The sequence below is a fragment of the Bactrocera dorsalis genome, chromosome 1, assembly GCF_023373825.1.
Source record: "Bactrocera dorsalis isolate Fly_Bdor chromosome 1, ASM2337382v1, whole genome shotgun sequence".
Classification (NCBI taxonomy): Eukaryota; Metazoa; Arthropoda; class Insecta; order Diptera; family Tephritidae; genus Bactrocera; species Bactrocera dorsalis.
The window spans coordinates 77,252,633-77,278,266 of record NC_064303.1 but is presented as its reverse complement, the minus strand read 5'-3'; the positions used below and the strand labels follow the sequence as shown (position 1 = coordinate 77,278,266).

General features: G+C 34.7%; 2 protein-coding genes across 16 annotated transcripts in view; both read right to left on the bottom strand.

Annotated features, from left to right (window-relative positions):
* LOC105225977 (polyamine-modulated factor 1-binding protein 1) overlaps positions 1-9,382 on the bottom strand; it is a 306,375-nt gene extending 296,993 nt beyond the window's left edge. For 3 of the 11 annotated variants that reach the window (XR_007421876.1, XR_007421875.1, XM_049449921.1), the window contains exons 1-6: positions 8,216-9,287; positions 7,130-7,423; positions 7,041-7,073; positions 3,964-4,002; positions 3,728-3,763; positions 3,643-3,669 (exon numbers count right to left, since the gene is read on the bottom strand). Coding sequence is in view for 8 of the 11 variants with exons in the window: in XM_049449921.1 (XP_049305878.1) it covers positions 3,643-3,669; positions 3,728-3,763; positions 3,964-4,002; positions 7,041-7,073; positions 7,130-7,423; positions 8,216-8,857 (1,071 nt within the window). In the remaining 3 variants the exon portion in view is untranslated. Of the gene's footprint in view, positions 1-3,642; positions 3,670-3,727; positions 3,764-3,963; positions 4,003-7,040; positions 7,074-7,129; positions 7,424-8,215 lie in introns of all 11 variants that reach the window. The other 8 variants (XM_049449882.1, XM_049449891.1, XR_007421877.1 and 5 more) reach the window with 7 other exon arrangements.
* A 5,554-nt stretch (positions 9,383-14,936) lies between these two features.
* LOC105225992 (cullin-3) overlaps positions 14,937-25,634 on the bottom strand; it is a 33,907-nt gene continuing 23,209 nt past the window's right edge. For all 5 annotated transcript variants that reach the window (XM_049450108.1, XM_011204703.4, XM_049450095.1 and 2 more), the window contains 2 exons: positions 16,075-16,213; positions 14,937-15,999 (listed from right to left, as the gene is read on the bottom strand). In XM_049450108.1, coding sequence (XP_049306065.1) covers positions 15,847-15,999; positions 16,075-16,213 — 292 coding nt within the window. In that variant the 3' untranslated portion in view covers positions 14,937-15,846. The remainder of the gene's footprint in view (positions 16,000-16,074; positions 16,214-25,634) is intronic.

Sequence of the window (25,634 nt, the reverse complement as noted above, 5' to 3'; positions counted from 1 at the left end):
CCAGCTGTTCTTTTGCACTTTCCGAAAACCAATGGTTTCGGTTGCAGCTGTACGTAAGGAGTTTGAAATGCCGTCCCACAGTTTTCTTATACCGAGTTGTTGACAAGTGCTCTCAGAGAGCAGGAGTGCAAGCCGAGTGGAAAATCTTTCTGCTGTCTGTTGTGATTGCAGCTTCTCGACGTCGAACCTTCCTTGTGTTTGTTGGCGTGCGTTTTTTTGCTGCACAGAGGCGGGTGCGAATTTTGGCTGCAACAATATAGTGGTCCGAGTCGATGTTAGGACCTCGTAGCGCACGCACATCTGAAACACTGGAGACGTGTCTTCCGTCTATCACAACATGATCGATCTGGTTGGTAGTTTTTCGATCCGGAGACAGCCAGGTAGCTTGATGGATCTTCTTATGCTGGAATATAGTACTACAGATAACCATATTTCGGGCCCCGGCGAAGTCGATCAGCCTCAACCTCGTTTCCTCGTGGAGGCTGAATTTACCGACCGTAGTACCAAAGATACCTTCTTTGCCCACCCTGGCGTTGAAGTCGCCAAGCACGATTTTTACATCGTGACGGGGGCATTAGTAGTAATTATAAATATCGTCTGTTGCATGTGTTATGACAGTTTGGCTACAATCAGGAATTACGTGAAAGTCCAGATGTGTGAATTGAAATGAAGCAAAGTATTGGAGGAATCCGAAATCATCTATTAGATATACATATAAAGCCCATTTTTATATGAATTAAGGTCTTCAAAACGCTGACAATTTTCAATAAAGCAAAGAGCTTATACAGGTCGGTGACATAAAGGTATGTCTTAGAGTGCGATACATATATGAAATTACTACTGTGCCCATACTTGGGATTTGCTGTACTGGTTGTAAGGGGGGTGTGGTAGTTAAACTGAGTATCCAGCTACATTTCACCTACCATACTCCTGCGTCCGAGTGGAACACCCCGGCCAACGTGAACAAGTTTAACTGAGATGCGGTAACCAACCTGTGTGGACTGCAAGCGGGCATATACCTAGAAACGCTAATGCCTAATGACATTTTTAAGGGGCACACCTAGTGTGAAATTTTCAAACAATCGATTTTTATTTGTTTTTTCATATTTCGATAGATATATGTACATTTAAAAATAACGTACTAAAATTTCAAATCGATATCTGAAACAGTTTTTGAGTTACAGCCATTTAAAAGAGTAGCCGCTGGGCAGTTAGATAACAATCACTTCATCTTTAAACGCGTTTTTCTCGAAACAACATTTTTCGAATTTGCTGGAGTGATTACTAGGAGACAAATGACCCGATCGCTATTAAATTTTTTTTGCATCTTCTCTATATAGTTCTCCGCGCAATGACCTATCGATTTTTGATCTGATCAAAAAATCGAATTTTGGCAGGCCAAAAACGACCAAAATATTGGGTAAAATTCGACTATTTTTTTAAAACGCCGCCAATTGACAATTTTTGATTTTTTTATCGTAGGTCATTGTACAGACAATATTATCTAGTTTAACGAGTTTTTTTTTAGATTTCATCAACGGAGAAGGCCGGAATCACCGCAGCAGTGAAGGACCTTCTTTCGACTATAACTTAAAATATATTTAATTTGTTTCTTCAAAAATTTCACTGTATATTCTTGAAACATGTATAAATCTATTCTTAAAATTTTGAAATAATTGATAAAGTATTTTTTTTAATAAATAATCCCAAAAATCACCTTTTTTTTAGGCCATTACACTAGGTGTGCCCCTTAAAAACGTCAAATCGGTTAAAAAAGTGGTTAATTTATAGAGGGATCGCATTGTTTATAAAAAAGTTAAAACAAAACCGATTTCTATAGATATTTTGATATATCCAAGCGCGTTTCAGAAGAGGTAAATGCTTCAATTTTTCAAAAATCGCGTTTAAAAATTCGTAACGAGAAAGAAGTACGTCGTGGGTAATTGTACACAAGAGTGTGGATTAAATGTGTGTAATTGATGTGAAAAAAAAATTAATTTTGCACAAATTTGTTAAATGAAAGTCGAAACCAACTAACATGGCTAAGAGGATAGTATATCACAGAAATACCTATGTATTTATGTATGTACAAAAGGTTAATTATTTATTTTTTTTTTAATTTGCGTATAAGTACACAGTATTAATTACATAGTTTCAAAAATGTATTTTTTTAGCTCCCCAAATTATGATTTAACAATATTTTTGTTATTTTTTGTGACAAATTTGCAGAATTTCGTATAAGCACTTTAAAGCGGATGATTTCAAAGAAGCCATTCATTTCAGATTAGGTACAGTTTACATACAAACTTATGTTTTTTTTGTTTAAATATGTTTTATTTGCAATCTATTTTAAAAATAATAAGGAAATTAGGTAACAAAATGTCCAGTGATATCAATAATAATATACAATCTACATATCAAAGTAGAAATTTAATAATAAATATATAAAATAATCGAACAAACTAAAAAAAGCAATAACATGAATAACATATTTTTGTTTTTCACATTCGTCCGACAGTAATTATGATGATGTTGGTTCAATGACGTCAGGATTTTTTAACCTTGTATTCCAATTTGTGGTTTACATTAACAAGTATTATAATAAGCAATTCAGTGCAGTGGGAATTTTGTTTACGAAGAAATGCGAAACATTATTGACGGTATAAAAACCCTTCGGATTGTACTTCAGGTTTAGTTTTAAAAATAATGAAATTCCCATTCGTCATTTTACTTCAAATTATAATAATAATTATTATTTTGTACTTAATTCCTAAATGGGAGATCTAGAATAAGTTGTCTTTTGAGTTTTCTAATTTCATTGCTATCATTGACTAATAACATGTTTGCCAAAGGATTGTCATGATAACTGATTCTGTGTAAATATGCTGTACAAAATCTTTTAATCTCAGTTTTAACAAAAGGCTTATTAAGATCTGAATGAATGGCTTTATTTGTTGTGAACCAAGGGGCGTTTGTAATTAATCTTAGAGTTTTTGATTGAAATTTTTGTAAAATTACCTAGAATGCATTGACAATATTAAACGTTTGTTTCTTAGATTTCGAAATTATTTTGAAATTAAATCTCTTAATAGAGATATATAAAATAATCGAACGAAAAAAAGCCATAACGTGAATAACATATTTTTGTTTTTCATATTCGTCTGACAGTAATTATGATGATGTTGGTTCAATGACGCCAGGATCTTTAACCTTGTATTCCATTTTATGGTTTACATTAACAAGTATTATAATAAGCAATTCAGTGCCGTGGGAATTTTGCTTACGAAGAAATGCGAAATATTATTGACGGTATCAAAACCCTTCGGATTGTACTTGAAGTTTAGTTTTGAAAATAATGAAATTCCCATTCGTCATTTTACTTCAAATTATAATAATAATAATTATTATTTTTATAATAATGAAAAAGTAAATTCAAAACGGAGTAAAGGGAATACGACATTTTATTAATAAAAAGAACCACATTTTCCCACAAAATTGATGTAAATGCTTTAATGTTATTACTTTAAAAAAATAAATCAATTGAGTCTCTTTTGGTTTTCAATTGACACCTCAAAATGTTTTTTAAATTATCTGCATATATACATATACTTATATATAAAAATTATTAAATATGTCACTCACCCTAACATCAGGCGGATCAAATATAACCTGAAAATGCATAATTTGTAATTTGTTTGCTATTTTGAAGTGCGATTAACATACTTACATTTTGCAAAACGCACTCGGACTCTTTAAGACAACACTGCAAATAGTTTGAGAAAAACGATATATTTACAGATGTATTGACATACATATGTACATATGTATTTTACAATAAGTAAGGTTATACAAAATACGTTTAATAAGCAAGAATTGAAATAATATCACTTGAAAATTATGTATTTTTATAATTTATAAACATATAAAAAACGAAGAAGCTTAAAAAATACTGCGCCTACGCACCCTATTGGGGGAGTCTCGATCATCTTCGCCGCATTCTAGCTGTAAATAAAAATACACGTTTAGTTATTTTATAAGCCTTATGTAAAGAAATAAATAAAGTGCTAAATAACATTATCGCATAATATGTAACAATATAAGTATAGTTAAATAATATGTATGTACATACATACAAATATGCACATTTTAATATGTACAAAAGCTATGAATACTAGCTATGTTCTCGTGCAGCCAAAATATTAGATACATACAGATTGATTTAAAGGTGAATGAAATATTACGAACATCTTTGATGTCTCGACATTTTTTTTATAAAAGTACTACGTTTAATCCCGCGCCTAGGCTAGCACGAAATGGGACTGGCATCATATTTTTGTTGCGTGCACTCATCTTAAATTACGATAGAACTTTTTCTCAACTTTGTTAGTTGATGGTCGTACGACGCACATATGTAAAGGGTGATTTTTTAAGAGCTTGATAACTTTTTAAAAAAAAAAAACGCATAAAATCTCATCGGTTCTTTATTTGAAACGTTAGATTGGTTCATGACATTTACTTTTTGAAGATAATTTCATTTAAATGTTGACCGCGGCTGCGTCTTAGGTGGTCCATTCGGAAAGTCCAATTTTGGGCAACTTTTTCGAGCATTTCGGCCGGAATAGCCCGAATTTCTTCGGAAATGTTGTCTTCCAAAGCTGGAATAGTTGCTGGCTTATTTCTGTAGACTTTAGACTTGACGTAGCCCCACAAAAAATAGTCTAAAGGCGTTAAATCGCATGATCTTGGTGGCCAACTTACGGGTCCATTTCTTGAGATGAATTGTTGTCCGAAGTTTTCCCTCAAAATGGCCATAGAATCGCGAGCTGTGTGGCATGTAGCGCCATCTTGTTGAAACCACATGTCAACCAAGTTCAGTTCTTCCATTTTTGGCAACAAAAAGTTTGTTAGCATCGAACGATAGCGATCGCCATTCACCGTAACGTTGCGTCCAACAGCATCTTTGAAAAAATACGGTCCAATGATTCCACCAGCGTACAAAGCACACCAAACAGTGCATTTTTCGGGATGCATGGGCAGTTCTTGAACGGCTTCTGGTTGCTCTTCACCCCGAATGCGGCAATTTTGCTTATTTACGTAGCCATTCAACCAGAAATGAGCCTCATCGCTGAACAAAATTAAAGCGCGAAACACATTTCGAACCGAACACTGATTTTGGTAATAAAATTCAATGATTTGCAAGCGTTGCTCGTTAGTAAGTCTATTCATGATGAAATGTCAAAGCATACTGAGCATCTTTCTCTTTGACACCATGTCTGAAATCCCACGTGATCTGTCAAATACTAATGCATGAAAATCCTAACCTCAAAAAAATCACCCGTTACATTCACAACAAATGAAACAGTAACATGAATAAAGGAGCCACAATGCCTGGCGATGCATCAGACAATGCGATTTTCTATTGCGATATGCCTTCCGGCATACCACCACACCATCTTGTGTGTCCAAAAAAACTGCCTTGTTGATTAACTACTTCGGTAGGAACGTTGACTATAGTTAACGGCCATAGATAACCCAACACAATCGAACGCACTGCCGAGCGTCGATTATAGTCAGGAATTTTATCTTATCTCTACAGATACGCAGTGTTCGCTCGCATAATTCTAGTTTTGTTAAATTCAGAGATAAAGAGATGCCCAACGCTCCTGTCACTAGAAATGTGAGAACCGCTCACCTACCAAACTTTGATAGTTGACTGGATCTGGTAAGTTTTAAATCTTTGCAATTGGAATGACTTGAATGACCAGATCGAAATTATACCGAAAATATTTCTGCTTTAAGGTAGGAAATACCAATTACTTACATTGTCTTGCTTCTAGGTTGTATTATTCTGGTCGCGCAGAGTTTGGGTGAACCTGCTACATAGATAACATGGGTGCGCAACACTTACAGCATGTTCCGACCAAAAATTTTAAGTAATTAGATTACATTTAATTTATACACTAATTTGGACTGTCCTTACTGTAGTTATAGAATTTTAAACTGATGTTTTTAACATTAAAAATTCACATCGTTTAATATTAATTAAGAGAGAGCATTGATATATCGTATTTTGTTAAAAAAAAGTCGTCTTATTTTATATACTTTCCATTTAATGAAAATAATGGACGCATTTTGTCATCAAATTTTGTATCTATTTATAATCAAATTTCGCGTGCGTTATTGTAGCGAATATTTATGATGATTCAGTTTTATCAAAAACACAAGCTCACAAGTGGTACAAAGTCTTCAAAAACGGTCGAAAGATTGTTGAAGACATGCCTCGTTCTGGACAACCTCTTCAACTGATAATAATAATAAAAAGTGAAGGATGTTGTAATCGTTAGATAAGTGTTAGGCGATGGTAAGAGAGCACGACATCTCTCGCCAGTAATTTTGGTGGATATTTTGGATACGAAACGCGTTCTTGCTCGACTCGTCCGGACAAAGCTGAAATTTTCCAAAAACCGAATTTAAAGCCAAAAACGCAATGAATGCCATCGATCAACCCCCGTTTTCAGTCGAACGAAGAGATAAAACAAAATTCGAAGAAGGAGCTAAAGGCCATACCAAAAGTGCTCATAAAAAGTGTTTCTAGGACTGGGAAAATCCGTTTTATTTACAATTTTCGGGTAATTTTTTGTCACAATATACACATATATATACGATTGAACATACATAAATGCGTAAAACGGACGCTTATTTTAACTTATCTTGGTGTACTAGCATAAATTCATTTTCTTATTGGAAGCATGCCTACAAATTTAAACCTATAACAACTAAATTTACTTATTGTCTAAATACCTCTTCTTTCTTTTTTTATCCCTTTCTTATTTTTTGATAATACAAACATACACATGTTTGGCGCCATTTTTTTATTACTTAGAAGAAATTTGTACTATATACATATATTTGAAATGTTATGTTAGTGGATAATGACGAAATTCTCAACTATTAGCCATCGGACGAAAACCTATGGTATGTCTCGTAATTTCAACCATTTAACTTTAAAATATAATATTAAAATACAAATATCCACTCACCGTCATAATATTTGGTTGTTGCAGGTCCGAACACTATAATTAATAGAATTACGTTGTTATGAAATTATTTATATATAAGTACATCTTACAGTGGTATTTCTCGTGCCCAAAATTTCAGGTAGATTTACAGTCTGAAATTCAAGCCCCTCAATATCCCAGTTATCGTGATGATATGCGTTTTTTATGAGTTTCATTAGCGAACAAATGTCCTGACGATATTTATGTTCATTATTGCTGGTTTGACTACAGCTGGATTGAATCCGACGTTTCATGCATTCTAGCTTCTCTGCAACCTCGCTCTCTAAATCTGTCATATTACCAATGATAACTTCGTTGATTTGCATTAGCATATCCACCCATTCCTGATAAGTTACAAGCTTGATCTTTTGAAAATAAAAGTTAATACAATTTTTTGATAAGTTTTCCTCCTTAATGGCAATAATCAGATTTATGAAAGTAATTCTAATTTAAGTAACTTTTCCGCTTTCTCTGTCCATGTGGTATCATAACATTACTTAAAATAAACCAAATAAAAATCTAAATTAAGAATGTGATATGTTTATACAAATGTAAGACTCATTTCTGTCTGGAATGGACATTCTCTTCCTTGTGTCGTGTGTATTTTGAGTATTCTTTCTTTCTCCTTTCATTGCATGTTTATTATAATTTTTGTATCACGAAACAGAATCCAAACCATGAACACTGTTGACCAGAATTGATATAACTAGTTTGTGTACTCGTAAGCATTGTTAATTAATTACGCCCTAATATGCGAAAAATAAAAACATTACCCACCTATCAATCATAGGTATTATTATTCATTTAAATTGATGACTAAAATCAAGATCTAGGTAATCCTTGTGAGTATATACATACATATGTGCGAATACTAAGCTCCAACTACTGAAAAACTCAGGCCCAACTAGCCAAACAACTATCCCATTTCCATACTACTACTACTAGTGCACCTCATAACTGACATGGCGAAAGAAATAATCATACAAAATCACATTTTAATTTGAGTTACATACATTCTATATGTACAGCTGTGTTTTGTGTAGATAATTGTATAAAATCATTGAAGCCAAATAAAATAAATCGTTGCACAAGTTCATACTTTCAAATACATACATACATTTGAAGTATGAACTTGAAACATTTATTCGCTTACTTACATCCGTATCACCTTTCGCCATATTTTCAATGTCTACCAAGCGTCGAATAAATATTTCATTTAATTGCCCATTCAATTTAGCTGCATCTCCACAACTTTCTGTTTCAGCACGGTACTTGACAAGACGCTGCTTCAAATAGCTTACGTCATGTTGTAGGGGTTTAAAAGGATAACAGATTGTAGCTGATTGTTGAGATTCAAAGTGGTGCTCCTTAGAAAACGATTTTTCAGTTTTGGTAGATTTTGGCTGGCACTTTTTTGTGGACGATTTAATGATTGAATTAGACTCTTCAAGCCACGAATCATATTGGGGATGTTGAGAATTCTCATAGTACGCGTTCGAATCTAACATTGGCGACGGCACAAATGGCGCCGATGACTTTGCGACCACATTTAACGATGCTGCATTTAAACCAGCACTTACAACCGACGTTTCACTGCCTATATGACTTGGTACTACTATGTTAAGAATAGTGGGCGGTGAGTTGGAAGATAATTCCTCTTCATTTGCTGATGTCGACATTAAACGAAATTGGCGGTTACGTGGTCGGCTACGAACTTGCGGACATATGTTGGGGGTTTGAGGAGTTGAATTCTTGAGTCTGCCACTCATATTGGTACTTTTACTAAGATTTTGATTCATATGGAATGATTCAGAATGTTAATCCTTCCCAATGCCAATTTTTGTAATATTCAATTTGTTGTTTATCTGTTTGGCAAGTTGAGTTTTTAAATGTTATCCAAATAAAATTTTTTTATATACTAATTTTTGGTGTTCATTTGTTTTTTTTTTTTAGATTTTGTCGTATTTACGCTTTTTTATTAATTTTTTCTTTTTTTTTTTGGCATACACAATGTATGCGTGACACTCAATTCCAAGTCAAATTGTTGCTTCTGAACGAATTAAAAACGACTGTGAACGAATGTCGTTAAGCGTGTTTCATACTTGAATTGTACCTTAATTTGTGCATTGGACAGTACCAATACTAATAGCTTTCTAACCTGAGTTTTTCTTTATAATATTAACGGTGTGGCTTTTATTGTAGATGAAACTGGTAATTGGCAAACATTCCTAACATGTACGGGTGTACATATATAAGCCTTTTGATAAATATGTTTGCACATGAGGGTAGAAAATAAAATTTATAAATACTCTAATGATTCACTCTTTAAAATATACATACATATATGTTTAAACTTTCGAACTTAATCAAGGAATGATATTTTGGTTTTTATTATTTCCTCTTTCGTAAAAATGTCATAAATCATCATAAACGGTAGACTACCGGTAACCTCTAATATCAAGTCAGAAATTAATCCTTTATATATGCACATTTTCATATAAAAATTATATATATACATATGTATATTACAATAGCAAATTTATTAATTTAACTCAGTTGTGCTTTGAAACTGCAAAATAGTGCTCAAAGGTAAATAAGTATTATAAAGATATGTAAATTAAATTTAATAATAAGTAGAATAACGAATATTGTATGAAAAGGCGGAGTAATCGCAATCAAAAAGGAAAATCATTTTCACGTTCACACCCTAATGGAAACAGTGTTCCGCAAATAGTCACTTGCAAATGTATGTGTGCATATGTGGAATGTACTTGTACATAAAAAACATACAATCAACTATTAGGAATAAATTGAATTTCGCACATATCCCAGATTTTCCAAATTTATTCCTAATACTATGTTCCCACCAAAAATTTTAAGTGATTAGATTACATTTAATCTCTTCACTAATCTGGCCCGTTGGACAGATGATTAAACAAATGTTTTTGTCATTCAAGAATTCACATCGTTTAATATTTATTAAAAGAAAACATTGTTATATAGTATTTTGTTATAAAAGCGGTCTTTTTTAAAATATTTTGCATATAATGGAAATAGTGGAGGCGTTTTTTTTATTACGGAAGTCGATTTTCAGGTGAATTCAGATTCATTGCTTTAATTCATTAGTTTGTTTACATTTTTTCTCTTTGTAGTGTCTAATACTGTGATAGCCACAAGCCACAGCCACAGGTCTCTAAAATTGTTAAAGACAATGCTTGTGACTTGAGACGTTTTTGCAATTCTGCAAGTGAAAGTAACTAAAGATGTATTTACAATTGAATGAAAATAAATATGTCGAAAACAAATATTAAATTTTCTTTGTGATAGTCAAAAAGAATAATTACCAATAAAAATATATGTTGACTTTGTTTCAGAATATTTACGAAACGTATGTGAATTTGATTTATGTTTAACCTTTTCGTGTTTGATTTGCTCACAAATTATAAAAAAACCGACAATTGATTAATATCTATGATAATCTCTGTAAGTGAAATATCAGTATATTTAAAACGGCAAACAAGAGTTATTTTTACTTTTGTGACATCCTAACTATGAGGCCACAAATTTGAGACAATGTTTTATGACTAACGACAAATTCACAAATTAAAGACCTTCAGCCCTATTCTGGGGACTCATTATTGTGAGGTTTTCCGTATGCTGAGATGATTTTAAAAGCACAAATGTTCACAATCGGTTGTGTTTGTTTTGTTAATTTCAATATTTTTAAAGAAATTTGCAACTATTTTATTCAAATAGAATGGAATAAATATTCCAAAGGCGTTATCTATTTCAAATATTTCAATAAATATGTAACTTACAGTTTTTGTACATTTTACTTCCTGCTGAGAATGAATAAAAAGAAATATACATATGTATTTATTTTTAAATAATTTGAACAAGACTTTATTTGTAAATGTGCATGCATGCGTGTATTATTTGATACATGTGCGAATAAAAAGATATTTATGTTTAAATAATATGCTGTAATACTGCAGGTTGTTCTTCAACATTTTGAAATCCTTAAAATATAATAAATTAAATTTAATAAATTTTATAAATTCGCGAAATTACTTACTTTTCTTGTTTGTCCATTTCTTTATTCTGTTTTGTTTGTTTTTGTAAAACAGCTGATTGACAGCAAAGTGTGGTGAGTTTGTGAACTTTTTTCTTGTGAGATTTGTGCAATAATAACCTCACAAACCAGTTTTGAGGTTTTCTCAGAATAGAGCTGTTTACCTCAAAATGTCACAAATAGTGATTAGAGACTGCTTATACCATGTTCAGACCGACACTTAATCCCACGTTCTTGAATGGATTATCCCACTAATCTTAAAAATTTATCAAGATTCCGCCATACAAAAATGACAGCTCCAAATCACTTCATTGAAATGATTTGAAACTGATCCACGCTAAATCTTTCTGTGCGACTCTGATTTTGCGCAATCTACTTGTCAGCACTGGAAATCTGTTACATTATCACAGATGATTTAGACACTACAAAGGGAAAAAAATGTAAACAAACAATTTTTTTTTAAACCAATGAATCTAATTTTACCTGAAAACCGACTTAACAAATACAAAAAATGCATACATTATTTCTATTATATGGAAAATATTTAAAAAAAGACGTTTTTTATTTCAAAATACTATATGACAATATTTTACATATTTTGATAACATTAATAGCGGGATTCTGTAACCAGTCTCTAGTCTCTATTTGAGACATTTTGAGGCAAAGTCTCAATTTGAGACTAGTTATTATTCACTAAACAGTCTCCAGCGTTAGTCTCAAAATATTAAGACCTGGTAGTTAACAGGTCACAAAACTAAAACGAGCTCTTGTCTGCCATTTTGAATATACTGAATAGAGATCATCATAGATATTAATCGATTGTCGTTTATTTATATTTTGTAAGCAACTCAAACACGAAAAGGTCAAAAATAAATCAATTTTACATAAATTTCGTAAATATTATGAAACAAAGTCAACATATATTTTTATTTTTATTGATAATTATGTTTTTTGACTATGCTATAGGAAATTTAATATTCGTTATCGACATATTTATTTTCATTCAAGTGTAAAAACATCTCTGAATAATGGAATGTAATAGATTTTGTGTCTGTCACCTACAGAATAGCAAAATCATCTCAAGTCTCAAAAATATTCTCTAACTCAAAATCTCAAATTTAGAGACTTGAGACTGTCTCACGTTACAAAATCGCACGGCTAATCTTTTACATTCTCGGTCTGAACATGGTATTACAGAATTCTGCTGTAAATAATCTGTGGTAATGTAATAGATTTCCAATTCTGACAAGTAGATGGTGTTAAATCAGAGTCGCACAAAGAGTTTTCAAGTAGATTAGCCGAGCGATTCTGTACTGTGATACAGTCAAAAGTCTCTATAGTTGAGATTTTAAAATAGAGACAATTTTTGTAACTTGAGACGATTTTACATAAAATTCTGTAAGTGACAGTCACAAACAGTCATTATTAGGCAGTCATTATTAAGTGACTGTAATAAGTAATAGATTTGAACGAAAATAAATTTGTCGATAACAAACATTAAATTTTATATTGGGTTGTCAAAAAAGTCTTGCGGTATTTTTATTGAATTTTTTTTTATTGAAATTGAAATGAATTTTCGATGACTTATACCCAGCTCTTGACCGATGCTACGGCTGCTACTATGCCGGTCTCTTTCGACCAATTCAGCGATTTTATCGCAATTTTCGACGACAGGCCTTCCAGAGCGTGGCGCATCTTCGACCACCTCTACACCAGAACGAAAACGTTGAAACCATCGTTGTGCGGTGGAAATGGAAACTGTATCGGGTCCATAATGCATGCATTTTTGGCTTTATCGTAGTAGTACTGTAAAATATGCCGTATTTTCTCTTTATTTTGCTCCATGTTTGCGACGCTATAGCTCACGAACGACTTAAAAGAAACAAGACAATCAATCAAACACATGTTAGCGCGTGAAATGGCTTTCCAAAAAGGTATAGCATGACCCGATGCGACGAATAAAACTAGAACTACGCGCTTTCAGCGCCAACTAGCGAAAATACCGCAAGACCATTTTGACGAGCCAATACTCGTATCACAGTCAAAAAGCATAATTACTAATAAAAAAATATATGTTGACTTTGTTTAATAATATTTACGAAATTTATGTGAATTTGATTTATATTTTACTATTTCGTGTATGAGTTGCTAACAAAATATTAAAAAACGACAATCGATTAATATCTATGATGATCTCTATTCAGTATATTCAAAATGGCAAAAATAATTCTTTTTAATTATGTGATCTGCTATCTATCAGGTCATAAATTTGAAACTAACGCTAGAGACTGTTTAGTGAATAGTAACTAATCACAAACTAACATTTTACCTCAAAGTTTCTCAAATAGTGACTAGACACTGGTTAAATTTATAAGATTAGCGCGATAAACTACTCAACAGCCGAAATCTGGTGATTAAGTGTCAGTTTGAACGTGGTATAAATTTGAAGATAATGCATAATTTATAATTTGCTAAACACATAGAGCGCGACAAACTTCAAGCGACCTCTCTCAAATATCAAAATTCACACGTTCTTATGGGCACAGTGACGCTTTGAACACATAGGAAGCGACACGACATGGCAGCACGACAGTAAACTGTAAATAGCGTTGTGAATCCTACTACATGAACATTTGTAAGAAGGCAGCGACATAACAATGGCTGGCATGTACACAAAACTACACAGCTTTCCATTTATATGTATACAATATCGTTGTTGCCATACTAATACCTTTCACTTAAACGAAATTTTAATATTTTGTTTGATTTTCAAAACCGTATAAAGCAACTTTTTAAACCTGAGCACGGATTTTCCTTCGGTGGCCCTAGCTACACTGCAGATTACGTACATGACCAAACGCAACATGTTGCACAGAGTATAACGTCTGTCGCAAAAGAAACAGAACTTTTTAAGTATAACTGTTTCTGGTGGCGCCACCTATTGGTGGGTATATGAAATAAAAAGTTTGGGGGCCTATTCTGTAACTCGATTCGAAAAAAATTTACTCGAATTCGTATTTTGGATAAAATATACGATAGCTCTTGAGTTGTAGAAAACAAAAACGAAAATTGTACGTATTTATTCTGGCACAGGGTGGTACAACTTTCGCATAATTATAAATTAGACCCGAATTTCGAATAGAATACATTTTCGAATCGAGTTACAGAATAGAGATATTTCGCCTTCTCACTTTAGCTCGCCTTCAAACGGATGTTCTTAGGCTACCCAGAGGATACTTGGTCAAAGACCGGAAGTCGTGAGCTGCTTGAGTCATATGTAAAAGGATCGTTTCTGGCCACTCCCAAGTGAATGGCGATCAGAGAACTTTCTCCGCTTGCGTGAACTTCTACTCATGACTCCATTCTCCCTCCTCAAACGAAATGAGGATTACGATTTGAGGGCATGCACAATGCACCTAGAATGTCCGGTCCCTTAATTGGGAAGGTGCCGCTGTCTAGCCAGTTGATACAAGGATATCAGTAAAGGCTGACATCACCGCTGTCCAAGAAATGCGATGGACGGGACAAGGACTGAGGCGAGTAGGTCCTTGTGGCATTTACTACAGTGGCCAAGTTCGGTGTGGGATTCGTGGTGGGAGAGAGATTACGTCACCGAGTACTGTCATTCACGCCGGTGGATGAACGCCACAATCCTCATCAAAGCCAAGTTCTCCAACATATCGCTGATTTGCGCCCACGCTCCGTCGGAAAAGAAGGGCGATGAGACCAAATATGCCTTCTTTGAGCGCTTGGAGCGCACCTATAGAAATATTCTTTTCTTTTCTGGTTAGAATAAAACAACAATGTTAAAATATACTGTCTTAATTATATTTTAGTGTATCATTATTAAATTAATTCACATTTCAACTAAGTCATATTTTCCATATCGAAGTAAATAATGCAACACATTTAAAACCAGTAATATATAAAAGAGAAATAAGCGAAAAGAAATAAAACCCTAAGCTAGTATATTTGGGTCTGAGTAGATTTTATTTTCATCAACACCTTTCATTATATTTTAAACATTACCAAATAAAAAATCACCAAATTAAATGAAGATTTTGGACTTTCTGAACTTCTAACATTTGATTTCATGCATTTAGTTGTTCATTTGTTCTTATTGATATTGTTATCATCGCATAGGTGAAGTTCGTAATTGATCTCGTAACAATGCGTTGCCCACCCATAATATCTTATTTGTAAATTAAGAAGTAAAGAGTACATTTTAATTTATAATTAAATAAATGTCATCGCGTTCAGATTTTAACAAAAATTACTATCACCGAGATCAGTCACACCAAACGACGACAAAGTTGTGATATTTGCACTAAAAACTCAATCAACTTTTGTAATAAGTAATTATTTGTATTCTGTTGTAATAGTTAATGTTTCTCTTCTATTAGGAAGTTAAAAAACTATGTGAATTTTTTTTAGAAAGTGGGATTACGCAAAACAAAAATCAATAATATAACTGATGAGCAAAATTAAATGTTTGGATCGAAATTTTAGCGTACAAACATGAAACTATTCTGAAAATTAGAAATGGCGAAAAAGTTAGCTGTAAATATATCTATTGCAATATCATATGTTATGTGGAGATGATGCAACAATACAACAAAGAACCTATTTCTTTACTTAAGACCCTTTTTACTATTCACGTCTGCTATTTTCGTTTTTTTTTTTGTTGTTTTAGAGTAAAGCTAGGTGTTTAGGTGTTTAGGCCAAATATATATAGACTTTTCGATCCTCGGGCGTCCTGGCCAAATATTCTCTTTCGATAAGGCCCTCTATTCGTTTTTTTATAAAAACAGGAGACGGTAAGAACCGCGATTTCAATTGTGATGTTACATCTGATACAAGCAAGTTGTGCTGTAATGGCAATATAAGTGATAGGTATAGTATTTGTCACTATTAAGGAAAATGTAGGTATGTTGATTTTCCTACCGGTAAACGTTTTCTTGCTTTCATTATACGAACAATAGCTGCTTCAATTTCATGTTTGCGGTCTTCATCTACTTTACCCCGCGTTTCCTTGCGTTCAGGTTCAGTCTCTCCCTTTGCGGCAACAGTTTGAATTTTAATTCTATAAAAGCAAAGACATAAGAAACTTAATCTTAATAATAAAGTATAAGTGTATAGTAAATTTTTTAAATATAAATGCAATATAAAATGGTTAAGGGCCAACATTTTATGTATGTATATTTTTCATTTATTGACAAATTAAAGTACACAAAAGTGGTGTCGGCTAATTCCTTTAATAAAAAAATAAGAGTTTAACCATAATTTTATTATCTATTTATTATGTTATATACTTGTCGTATGTGTAAGCGCTAGTTCATGTACTTTGTATGGCGGGTGCTAATATTTTGTAGACAAGTGTATGTGCCAGAGCGTCATTTGAAGTAGTCGACGCATATGTGCTGAAGCCTGCTCCATGAATAACGGGTGATTTTTTTGAGGTTAGGATTTTCATGCATTAGTATTTGACAGATCACGTGGGATTTCAGACATGGTGTCAAAGAGAAAGATGCTCAGTATGCTTTGACATTTCATCATGAATAGACTTACTAACGAGCAACGCTTGCAAATCATTGAATTTTATTACCAAAATCAGTGTTCCGTAATCCGCTTTTTTATCGACAAATTTTGTTCAGCGATGAGGCTCATTTCTGGTTGAATGGCTACGTAAATAAGCAAAATTGCCGCATTTGGGGTGAAGAGCAACCAGAAGCCGTTCAAGAACTGCCCATGCATCCCGAAAAATGCACTGTTTGGTGTGGTTTGTACGCTGGTGGAATCATTGGACCGTATTTTTTCAAAGATGCTGTTGGACGCAACGTTACGGTGAATGGCGATCGCTATCGTTCGATGCTAACAAACTTTTTGTTGCCAAAAATGGAAGAACTGAACTTGGTTGACAAGTGGTTTCAACAAGATGGCGCTACATGCCACACAGCTCGCGATTCTATGGCCATTTTGAGGGAAAACTTCGGACAACAATTCATCTCAAGAAATGGACCCGTAAGTTGGCCACCAAGATCATGCGATTTAACGCCTTTAGACTATTTTTTGTGGGGCTACGTCAAGTCTAAAGTCTACAGAAATAAGCCAGCAACTATTCCAGCTTTGGAAGACAACATTTCCGAAGAAATTCGGGCTATTCCGGCCGAAATGCTCGAAAAAGTTGCCCAAAATTGGACTTTCCGAATGGACCACCTAAGACGCAGCCGCTGTCAACATTTAAATGAAATTATCTTCAAAAAGTAAATGTCATGAACCAATCTAACGTTTCAAATAAAGAACCGATGAGATTTTGCAAATTTTATTTTTTTATTATATTTTTTTTTAAAAAAAAGTTATCAAGCTCTTAAAAAATCACCCTTTATTTGTAAGAAGGCAGCGACATAACAATGGCCGGCTTGTACACAAAACAACACAGCTGTCCATTTTGTATGTACATAATTTCGTTAATTAAAATAAATAATTATGTACATAAAGATAACTATTGTTATGAAACTAAGAATGTTATTACAATCAAGTTACTGAAGGAAATGGACATCAAATAATGTCTAGGAAAGTAGGATACATAAAAATTAAATTTTGGGGAAATAGCCTTTGGAGCCTAAAAACCAATTAAGAAACGCATGTAACGAAGGCAACAATGTGCTGATAGCACTTATAATTATGCGAAAGTAGTACCAGTGGAAGGAACACTTCTCCAGCCTGCTGAATGGCAGTGAAAGCACAACACCGGGAGAAGGCGAACCCGATTCCCCAATCGATGACGATGGAGCAGACGTTCCATTACCCGACCATGAAGAAGTTCGAATAGCAACCACCCGCCTGAAGAACAACAAAGCGGCAGGGGCCGATGGATTGCCGGCCGAGCTATTCAAACACGGCGGCGAAGAACTGATAAGGAGCATGCATCAGCTTCTTTGTAATATATGGTCGGACGAAAGCATGCCCAACGACTGGAATTTAAGTGTGCTATGCCCAATCCATAAAAAAGGAGACCCCACAAGCTGCGCCAACTACCGTGGGATAAGCCTCCTCAACATCGCATATAAGGTTCTATCGAGCGTATTGTGTGAAAGATTAAAGCCCACCGTCAACAAGCTGATTGGACCTTATCAGTGTGGCTTCAGACCTGGTAAATCAACAACCGACCAGATATTCACCATGCGCCAAATCTTGGAAAAGACCCGTGAAAGGAGAATCGACACACACCACCTCTTCGTCGATTTCAAAGCTGCTTTCGACAGCACGAAAAGGAGCTGCCTTTATGCCGCGATGTCTGAATTTGGTATCCCCGCAAAACTGATACGGCTGTGTAAACTGACGTTGAGCGGCACCAAAAGCTCCGTCAGGATCGGGAAGAACCTCTCCGAGCCGTTCGATACCAAACGAGGTTTCAGACAAGGCGACTCCCTATCGTGCGACTTTTTCAATCTGCTGCTGGAGAAAATAGTTCGAGCTGCAGAACTTAATCGAGCAGGTACAATTTTCTATAAGAGTGTACAGCTGCTGGCGTATGCCGATGATATTGATATCATCGGCCTCAACACCCGCGCCGTTAGTTCTGCTTTCTCCAGGCTGGACAAGGAAGCAAAACGAATGGGTCTGACAGTGAACGAGGGCAAGACGAAATATCTCCTGTCATCAAACAAACAGTCGTCGCACTCGCGACTTGGCTCCCACGTCACTGTTGACAGTCATAACTTTGAAGTTGTAGATAATTTCGTCTATCTTGGAACCAGCGTAAACACCACCAACAATGTCAGCCTAGAAATCCAACGCAGGATAACTCTTGCCAACAGGTGCTACTTCGGACTGAGTAGGCAATTGAGAAGCAAAGTCCTCTCTCGACAGACAAAAACCAAACTCTATAAGTCTCTCATAATCCCCGTCCTGCTATATGGTGCAGAGGCTTGGACGATGTCAACAGCGGATGAGTCGACGTTGCGAGTTTTTGAGAGAAAAATTCTGCGAAAGATTTATGGTCCTTTGCGCGTTGGCCACGGCGAATATCGCATTCGATGGAACGATGAGCTGTACGAGATATACGACGACATTGACATAGTTCAGCGAATTAAAAGACAGCGGCTACGCTGGCTAGGTCATGTTGTCCGGATGGATGAAAACACTCCAGCTCTGAAAGTATTCGACGCAGTACCCGCCGGGGGAAGCAGAGGAAGAGGAAGACCTCCACTCCGTTGGAAGGACCAAGTGGAGAAGGACCTGGCTTCGCTTGGAATATCCAATTGGCGCCACGTAGCGAAAAGAAGAAACGACTGGCGCGCGGTTGTTAACTCGGCTATAATCGCGTAAGCGGTGTCTACGCCAATTAAGAAGAAGAAGAAGAAGTACCAGCCTGTGTCAGAACAAATACTTAAATTTTTCGTTTTTTGCTTTCTATAACTCAAGGTAGCGAATATTTTATTCAGAAAGAGGATTGAAAATATAAAAATCGAGTTACAGAATACAAACAATCCAAATTCGTAAATTTTCTCGAAGCGAGTTACAGAATAAGACCCCAGATTTACTTCACAGCTTTGATGGAGTTAACTTACTCACTTTGGAATGGTAAAAAATCATTAACTATATTTCTGTATTTATATACATATGTATATGATAATTCAAGAAAAAATTCAATATACACTGCTTATATTTAATTGCAAGTTGTTCAAACTCCATATTTATATAACTCAATAGGATAAGCTCAATCTACATATATATTTGCTACAAATAGAAAAACACACTTTTTAAGAGAAGATATCGTGTACTATAGAGATGACAAGAACTGCTTAAATTAGCTTTCTTTTTTGTGAAAATTGCCTTGCCTTACCTTAAAGAAATTTAAATGCTCACCAACCTAAAATTACATCCTAAAGACTTTTTAGTTCATATACAGCTATGGACATAAGTATAAATGGCACATTCAATTAAGTATACTTTCATATGCTAAAGTATCTTTAATATTCTTTCAAACAACCATGTTTGCGGTTTTCTGAAAGTTTATTCCTTACATCTAAAATATAGCACAAACTCAATTTCGAATTCATTAATAACACAACAAAAATTATGAAAAGGTAGAAAAAGTGATGAAATTAGATGGACGTATAAATGGCACAATCTGCAGAAGAGGGGAAAAGTCGAGTTAAAAACGTGTTTTTATCTGGTTCTTTTGTGTACAAACAATTTAGTAGCTAATATTTTGTGCTGTAGCCTTTGTTTTTAATGACTGCTTCGCACCTGCGACTCATACTCTCAACCAGTTTTTCACACTTAGTCTTAGGTATGGCATGCCAAGCTTCATGAACGGCAGCCCAAAGATCGTCCAGATTTTTATAATTTTTCTTCGCGGCTCTAATCTTGACTTCATTCCATAAGTTTTCAATGGGATTAAAGTCGGGGCTCTGCGCTGGCCAATCTAAGACATCGATTTTCTCCGCACTAAACCAATTCTTAACTAGTTTTGAGGAGTGTTTGGGGTCATTGTCTTGCATAAATTTCCATTTAATTGGCATGTTATCGAAGGCATATGGTTCCATATGATGTCTCAAAATGTCTAAGTATTGAAACTTATCCATCTTGCCGTTTATCCGTACGGATGGCGCTATGCCATCCCAGGAAAATGCACCCCAAACCATAATGTTTCCGCCCCGGTGTTTGATTGTCTTCTGTGTGAACCTTGGATTAAATTCTTGGCTTTTAGGACGATGAATAAAGACTCTTCCATCTGGCCCTATCCTGGAGTTTTATTATATAAATACATAAACGCAGCACTGGCTACGAGGCCTTCAGCCGCCTTGTAATTATAACTAGGTAAAAAGTTCTATTTGCTAAGGGTTAGTAAAGGTGTAAGTTGCTTAAATATGTTTTAACAAATCATTGGTTTTTAAGAATCTATAAACAATCATAACGTTTTTTTCTGAAGGTTCACTTAGTAGTTTTATGAGATCAATGTTGCCAGAGTTGTGGGCTGTTGAGTGAAGCATCGGACAGAGTGTGAGTAAGTGTTTGATAGAAGCGGTGTCCTCGCAAAGGGGGCAAATGGATGGGCTTTTACCCGATAGTAAGTGGGCGTGTGTTATGATAGTGTGTCCAATCCTTAATCGAGTATATGTCTTCATTGCGCTAGTTGGAACTGTTGACGAGTAGATTATTCGATTTCTGGCTGGGTTTATGTCCGCGTAGTGATGTTTAAATGTTTTCCATTCGCTTGCGTTTTTTTATGCCTTTTGTGCTTAATAAGGTTAGAAATGTCTTGCTTGGATGAGGCATAGTATGTTAAGGCAGGAGTCCTGGCTACATTTTTCGCAGCGAGGTCTGCAAAGTGGTTGCCTGAAATACCAGCATGGCCAGGGATCCACATTACTTGGATTTTCTGAGGGGCACCAATGACCGCGTCCCTGATAACTTCTATTATGGGATTGCGATTGGAAGGAGACGTTATTGCAGACATACACGATTTGCTGTCTGTACAGATGAGGAACTTTCCTTTAGTCTTTTTTGCGTGATTAACTGCGTGAAGGATAGCAGATCCTTCAGCGGTAAATACAGAGCTCGTTGAGGGGAGAAGCCAATTGCAAATAATTTCTCCTGTGGCAGTGACAACTGCTAACGAAGTGGAATCGATGGACTTGGAGCCATCCGTAAACAATAGCTTCCAGCCATTATTTGTATAATTAGATTCCAGTTCAGCAAAGGTTTGTTGAAAGACTACGTTTGGTGTGTTTTGCTTGGACAAAAACAAAAGCTTATTCTGTAGGATTTTATCATTGATCAGCCAGGGAGGATGTCGTGTGGTGAATTTGCATGTTGCGTTACGTAAAATATTATTTTCTTCAGCGAAACTTAAGCATCTCGAAATAGCCGATTGTATTCTTGGAATTTTTCTTTTTTTCGTGGCATGGGTGATAGTTGTATTTAGTAATGGGTTGGTGTTCTCAGCCGTTTTCGCAAGAATTTGGAGCGAAGAATCTATAATTCTATCTTGAATAGTTGGTAAACCAGATTGTATTAAAAGTTATAATCCGGCCTCCACAATTTCTGGAAGTTAAATTGCACACCTTAAATACATATGATTTGAAAAATTTCGATTTCAACATCATCCTTAAGTACTACTACCACAAATTACTGCAGATTATTTTGAAATGTTTAACTCTATCTCTAAACATAATTCACAAGTTAACCCTTTTTTTAATTTTAATTTTATTTATAGTTTTCTTTTACAATAAGAAATTAATTTAAAAAAAAACTCGCTTTCATTTGAATTTCGAAAAATCCACACAGCATTACTTGAGGAAAGCAATTATATTAGGTTGTCAAAAAAGTCTTGCGGTATTTTCGCTAGTTGGCGCTGAAAGCGCGTAGTTCTAGTTTTTTTCGTCGCATCGGGTCATGCTATACCTTTTTGGAGAGCTCATTTCACGCGCTAACACGTGTTTGATTGTCGTTTCTTTGTTATAGCGTCGCAAACATGGAGCAAAATATAGAGAAAATACGGCATATTTTACAGTACTACTACGATAAAGCCAAAAATGCATCTCAAGCCGCCAACAAAATTTGTGCAGTTTATGGACCCGATACAGTTGCCATTTTCACCGCACAACGATGGTTTCAACGTTTTCGTTCTGGTGTAGAGGTGGTCGAAGATGCGCCCAGCTCCGGAAGGCCTGTCGTCGAAAATTGCGATAAAATCGCTGAATTGGTCAAAAGAGACCGGCATAGTAGTCATCAAACCCTTATAAACCATTTGAAGAAGCTTGGAGTCACTAAGAAGCTCGATGTATGGGTACCACACGAATTGATTCAATAAAAATACCGCAAGACTTTTTTACATAATATAACGAAAAAACTTGATTTCAGGTGATGGGGACATGGGCGTTGTTATCTTCTGATTTTACGCTATATGAGGAATTTCTCCTTAGCAAGTTTGACATTAACACCAGAATTCTGTACTGTGATACAGTCACAAATCACTAAAATTGAAATTTTAAATTAGAGACAATCTTTGTGACTTGAGACGATTTTGCAATTCAGTACGTGACAGTCAGAAAAATCTCTCAATTGAAAACGAACTGTTCTTATCGGCTGTTACATTTCGCTATTTAGAGACATAGAAAAACTTGGATGAAAATAAATATGTCGAAAACAAATATTAAATCTTCTATAACATAGTCAAAAAGCATAATTACCATTAAAAATAAAAATATATGTTCACTTTGTTTCAGAATATTTACGATATTTGTGTGAAATTGATTTATTTTTAACTTTTTCTTTTTTGATTTACTTACAAAATATACATAAATAAAGGAAAATCTATCTTTGCTAATCTCTGTAAGTGAAATATCAGTATATTTAAAATGGCAAACAAGACTTTTTTTCTTTTGTGGCCTGCTAACTATCAGGTGCAAATTTGAGACAGTATTTTGTGACTAAAGACTACAGACTTTGTTGTAAATAGTAACTTGTCACAAATTGAGACTTTAATTCAAAATGTCTCAAATAGTGACTAGAGATAGCTTACAGAATTGCGCTATGAAAGCATTCCATAAGTTTTCGGTTAACCGAACTATGTGAACGTGGTAATGTTCCGATTCCACCCATTAGCAATATTAAACTCTCTTGGATGTACTTACACATGTTCCGCACCAAGTTGCAACTCGATATGTCGGACGGACACCCATTCGAAATTCAAATCAACTACCCTTCCGGTCATTTATATATGTATCTACAGTAGGTAGAAAAAGTAAGTTATCAAATTAACCAGCGCTGTTTTAAACGCTCTATACTTTTTCACTGTATCGAATATATTTTTTTTGTTTATGTTTGGAAAGTATCGTATCAAAGTACCGCAATTGATGATTTTAGTGGCGACGTGTCCTGGTAGGAAATTAGCGTGGAATTCTGTAGAAATGCTCAGTGATAAAGCGTGGAAAAAGGTATCATAGGTGCAAGAATTCTTTATTTTATAAATTTTGAAATTGAATTAGTATGTAAATTTTTCGTTTTTTTTTAATTAAATTTTTTGAAATATGGAGGAAATTTTTGTATGGTGAATTAAAAAAAATTCTGAAAATGGTAAATTTTAATCAATCAACGAATGAGGAGCGTAAAACGTAAATGGTCACACGCGGCGTTATACTGCTGAAAAATTTAATAAAACCCAGGTCGTAATATGGAAAGATTTTGCCGGCTACAACAAAGGAAATCGAGTTATCAGGAAGAAGAGACAAGAGCGCCTAAAAATTGCAACAGAGAGAGTTGATAAACGAATTTTGGATATTTCCAATTCGCTGGGATCCCCTCAACCCAGCTTATAAAAGAAGGCAATAAAGTCCCCTCAGTGCGCACTAAAGGGCTGCATGAATACGCAAAAAACAAACTTTGAGTCACTGTCCAAAAATTTCAACTTGCACTCACTCACACAACGTAAAAATAAATTCTCATGTTTGGGTGAAATAAGGACCGAGTCTCATTAGTGAGAAGAACAACGAGTTCGCTCAACTCATAGTACTCTCACAAGTAACGATCCACTCTCTGTAGAATTGGTCTACCAAAGCATTTCATTCTGTTGGTGTGAATTAATTCTATGCAAGAAGGATGTTGGATGAGTGAATGATGTTCGTGTGAATTAATAACTGTTAACTCGAGTTATTCTAGTTGCACGACTAGAAAGAAGTATGTAAATACGCATAGATAATTACATACGAATATGGATAAAAAAAATGTTTCCAATATTCAATTTTATTGCAATTTTTCATAAAGTTTATTTAGGGATTAATAGATTTAACAAAATATTATAAAAAATAAAAATATTTGAGAACTAAAACCTGTCCTTTGGAACAATTGAAAAAAAACTCTTTTTAAATCTATTCAACTATGCCAAAAATTTCCCAAACCTTGCTTTTCCCAGCTTCAATAACCACTGTATATTTCCCTTTCACTATATTATTCTTAATTTCATTAAGCTGCTGCCTTAGTACAGGCGTCGACTGGGTTGACGATGCAGATTCATCTAATGTTACCTATTTTTGTAAAACAGAGACACAGGTGTAAATTGTATTACAACATGGCAAATATTAGCAAACAATTGCACTGAATTTCGCGGTCAATTACTTACATCCATTATTTTTGATGAAAAATATGAAATATTAAAATAAAAATCTGCCAAAACTATTTTACCCCCTTTTATCTCCGTATACACAAAACAAATGACGAATTTAAATATTTAATAAACTGTCTCGGTTAAGCGTCTACGGCCAGTACAATGCAGGCAAACATGTTGTCTTCTTCTCCATTTGCTTGCTTAGCTGAACACTATGGGTGCACACTGTTCTGTTAAAAGAATTAGAGAAACAATGAATTCACATAACAATAAGTGACGATCACACACTATTCCACTACTAAGCGAACGCTAACGCTTTGCATTCATTGCTGGTTGATGATATGAGTGTGAGTTGGGTTTGTTTATGAGATGAATGAGCTGAGTCTAC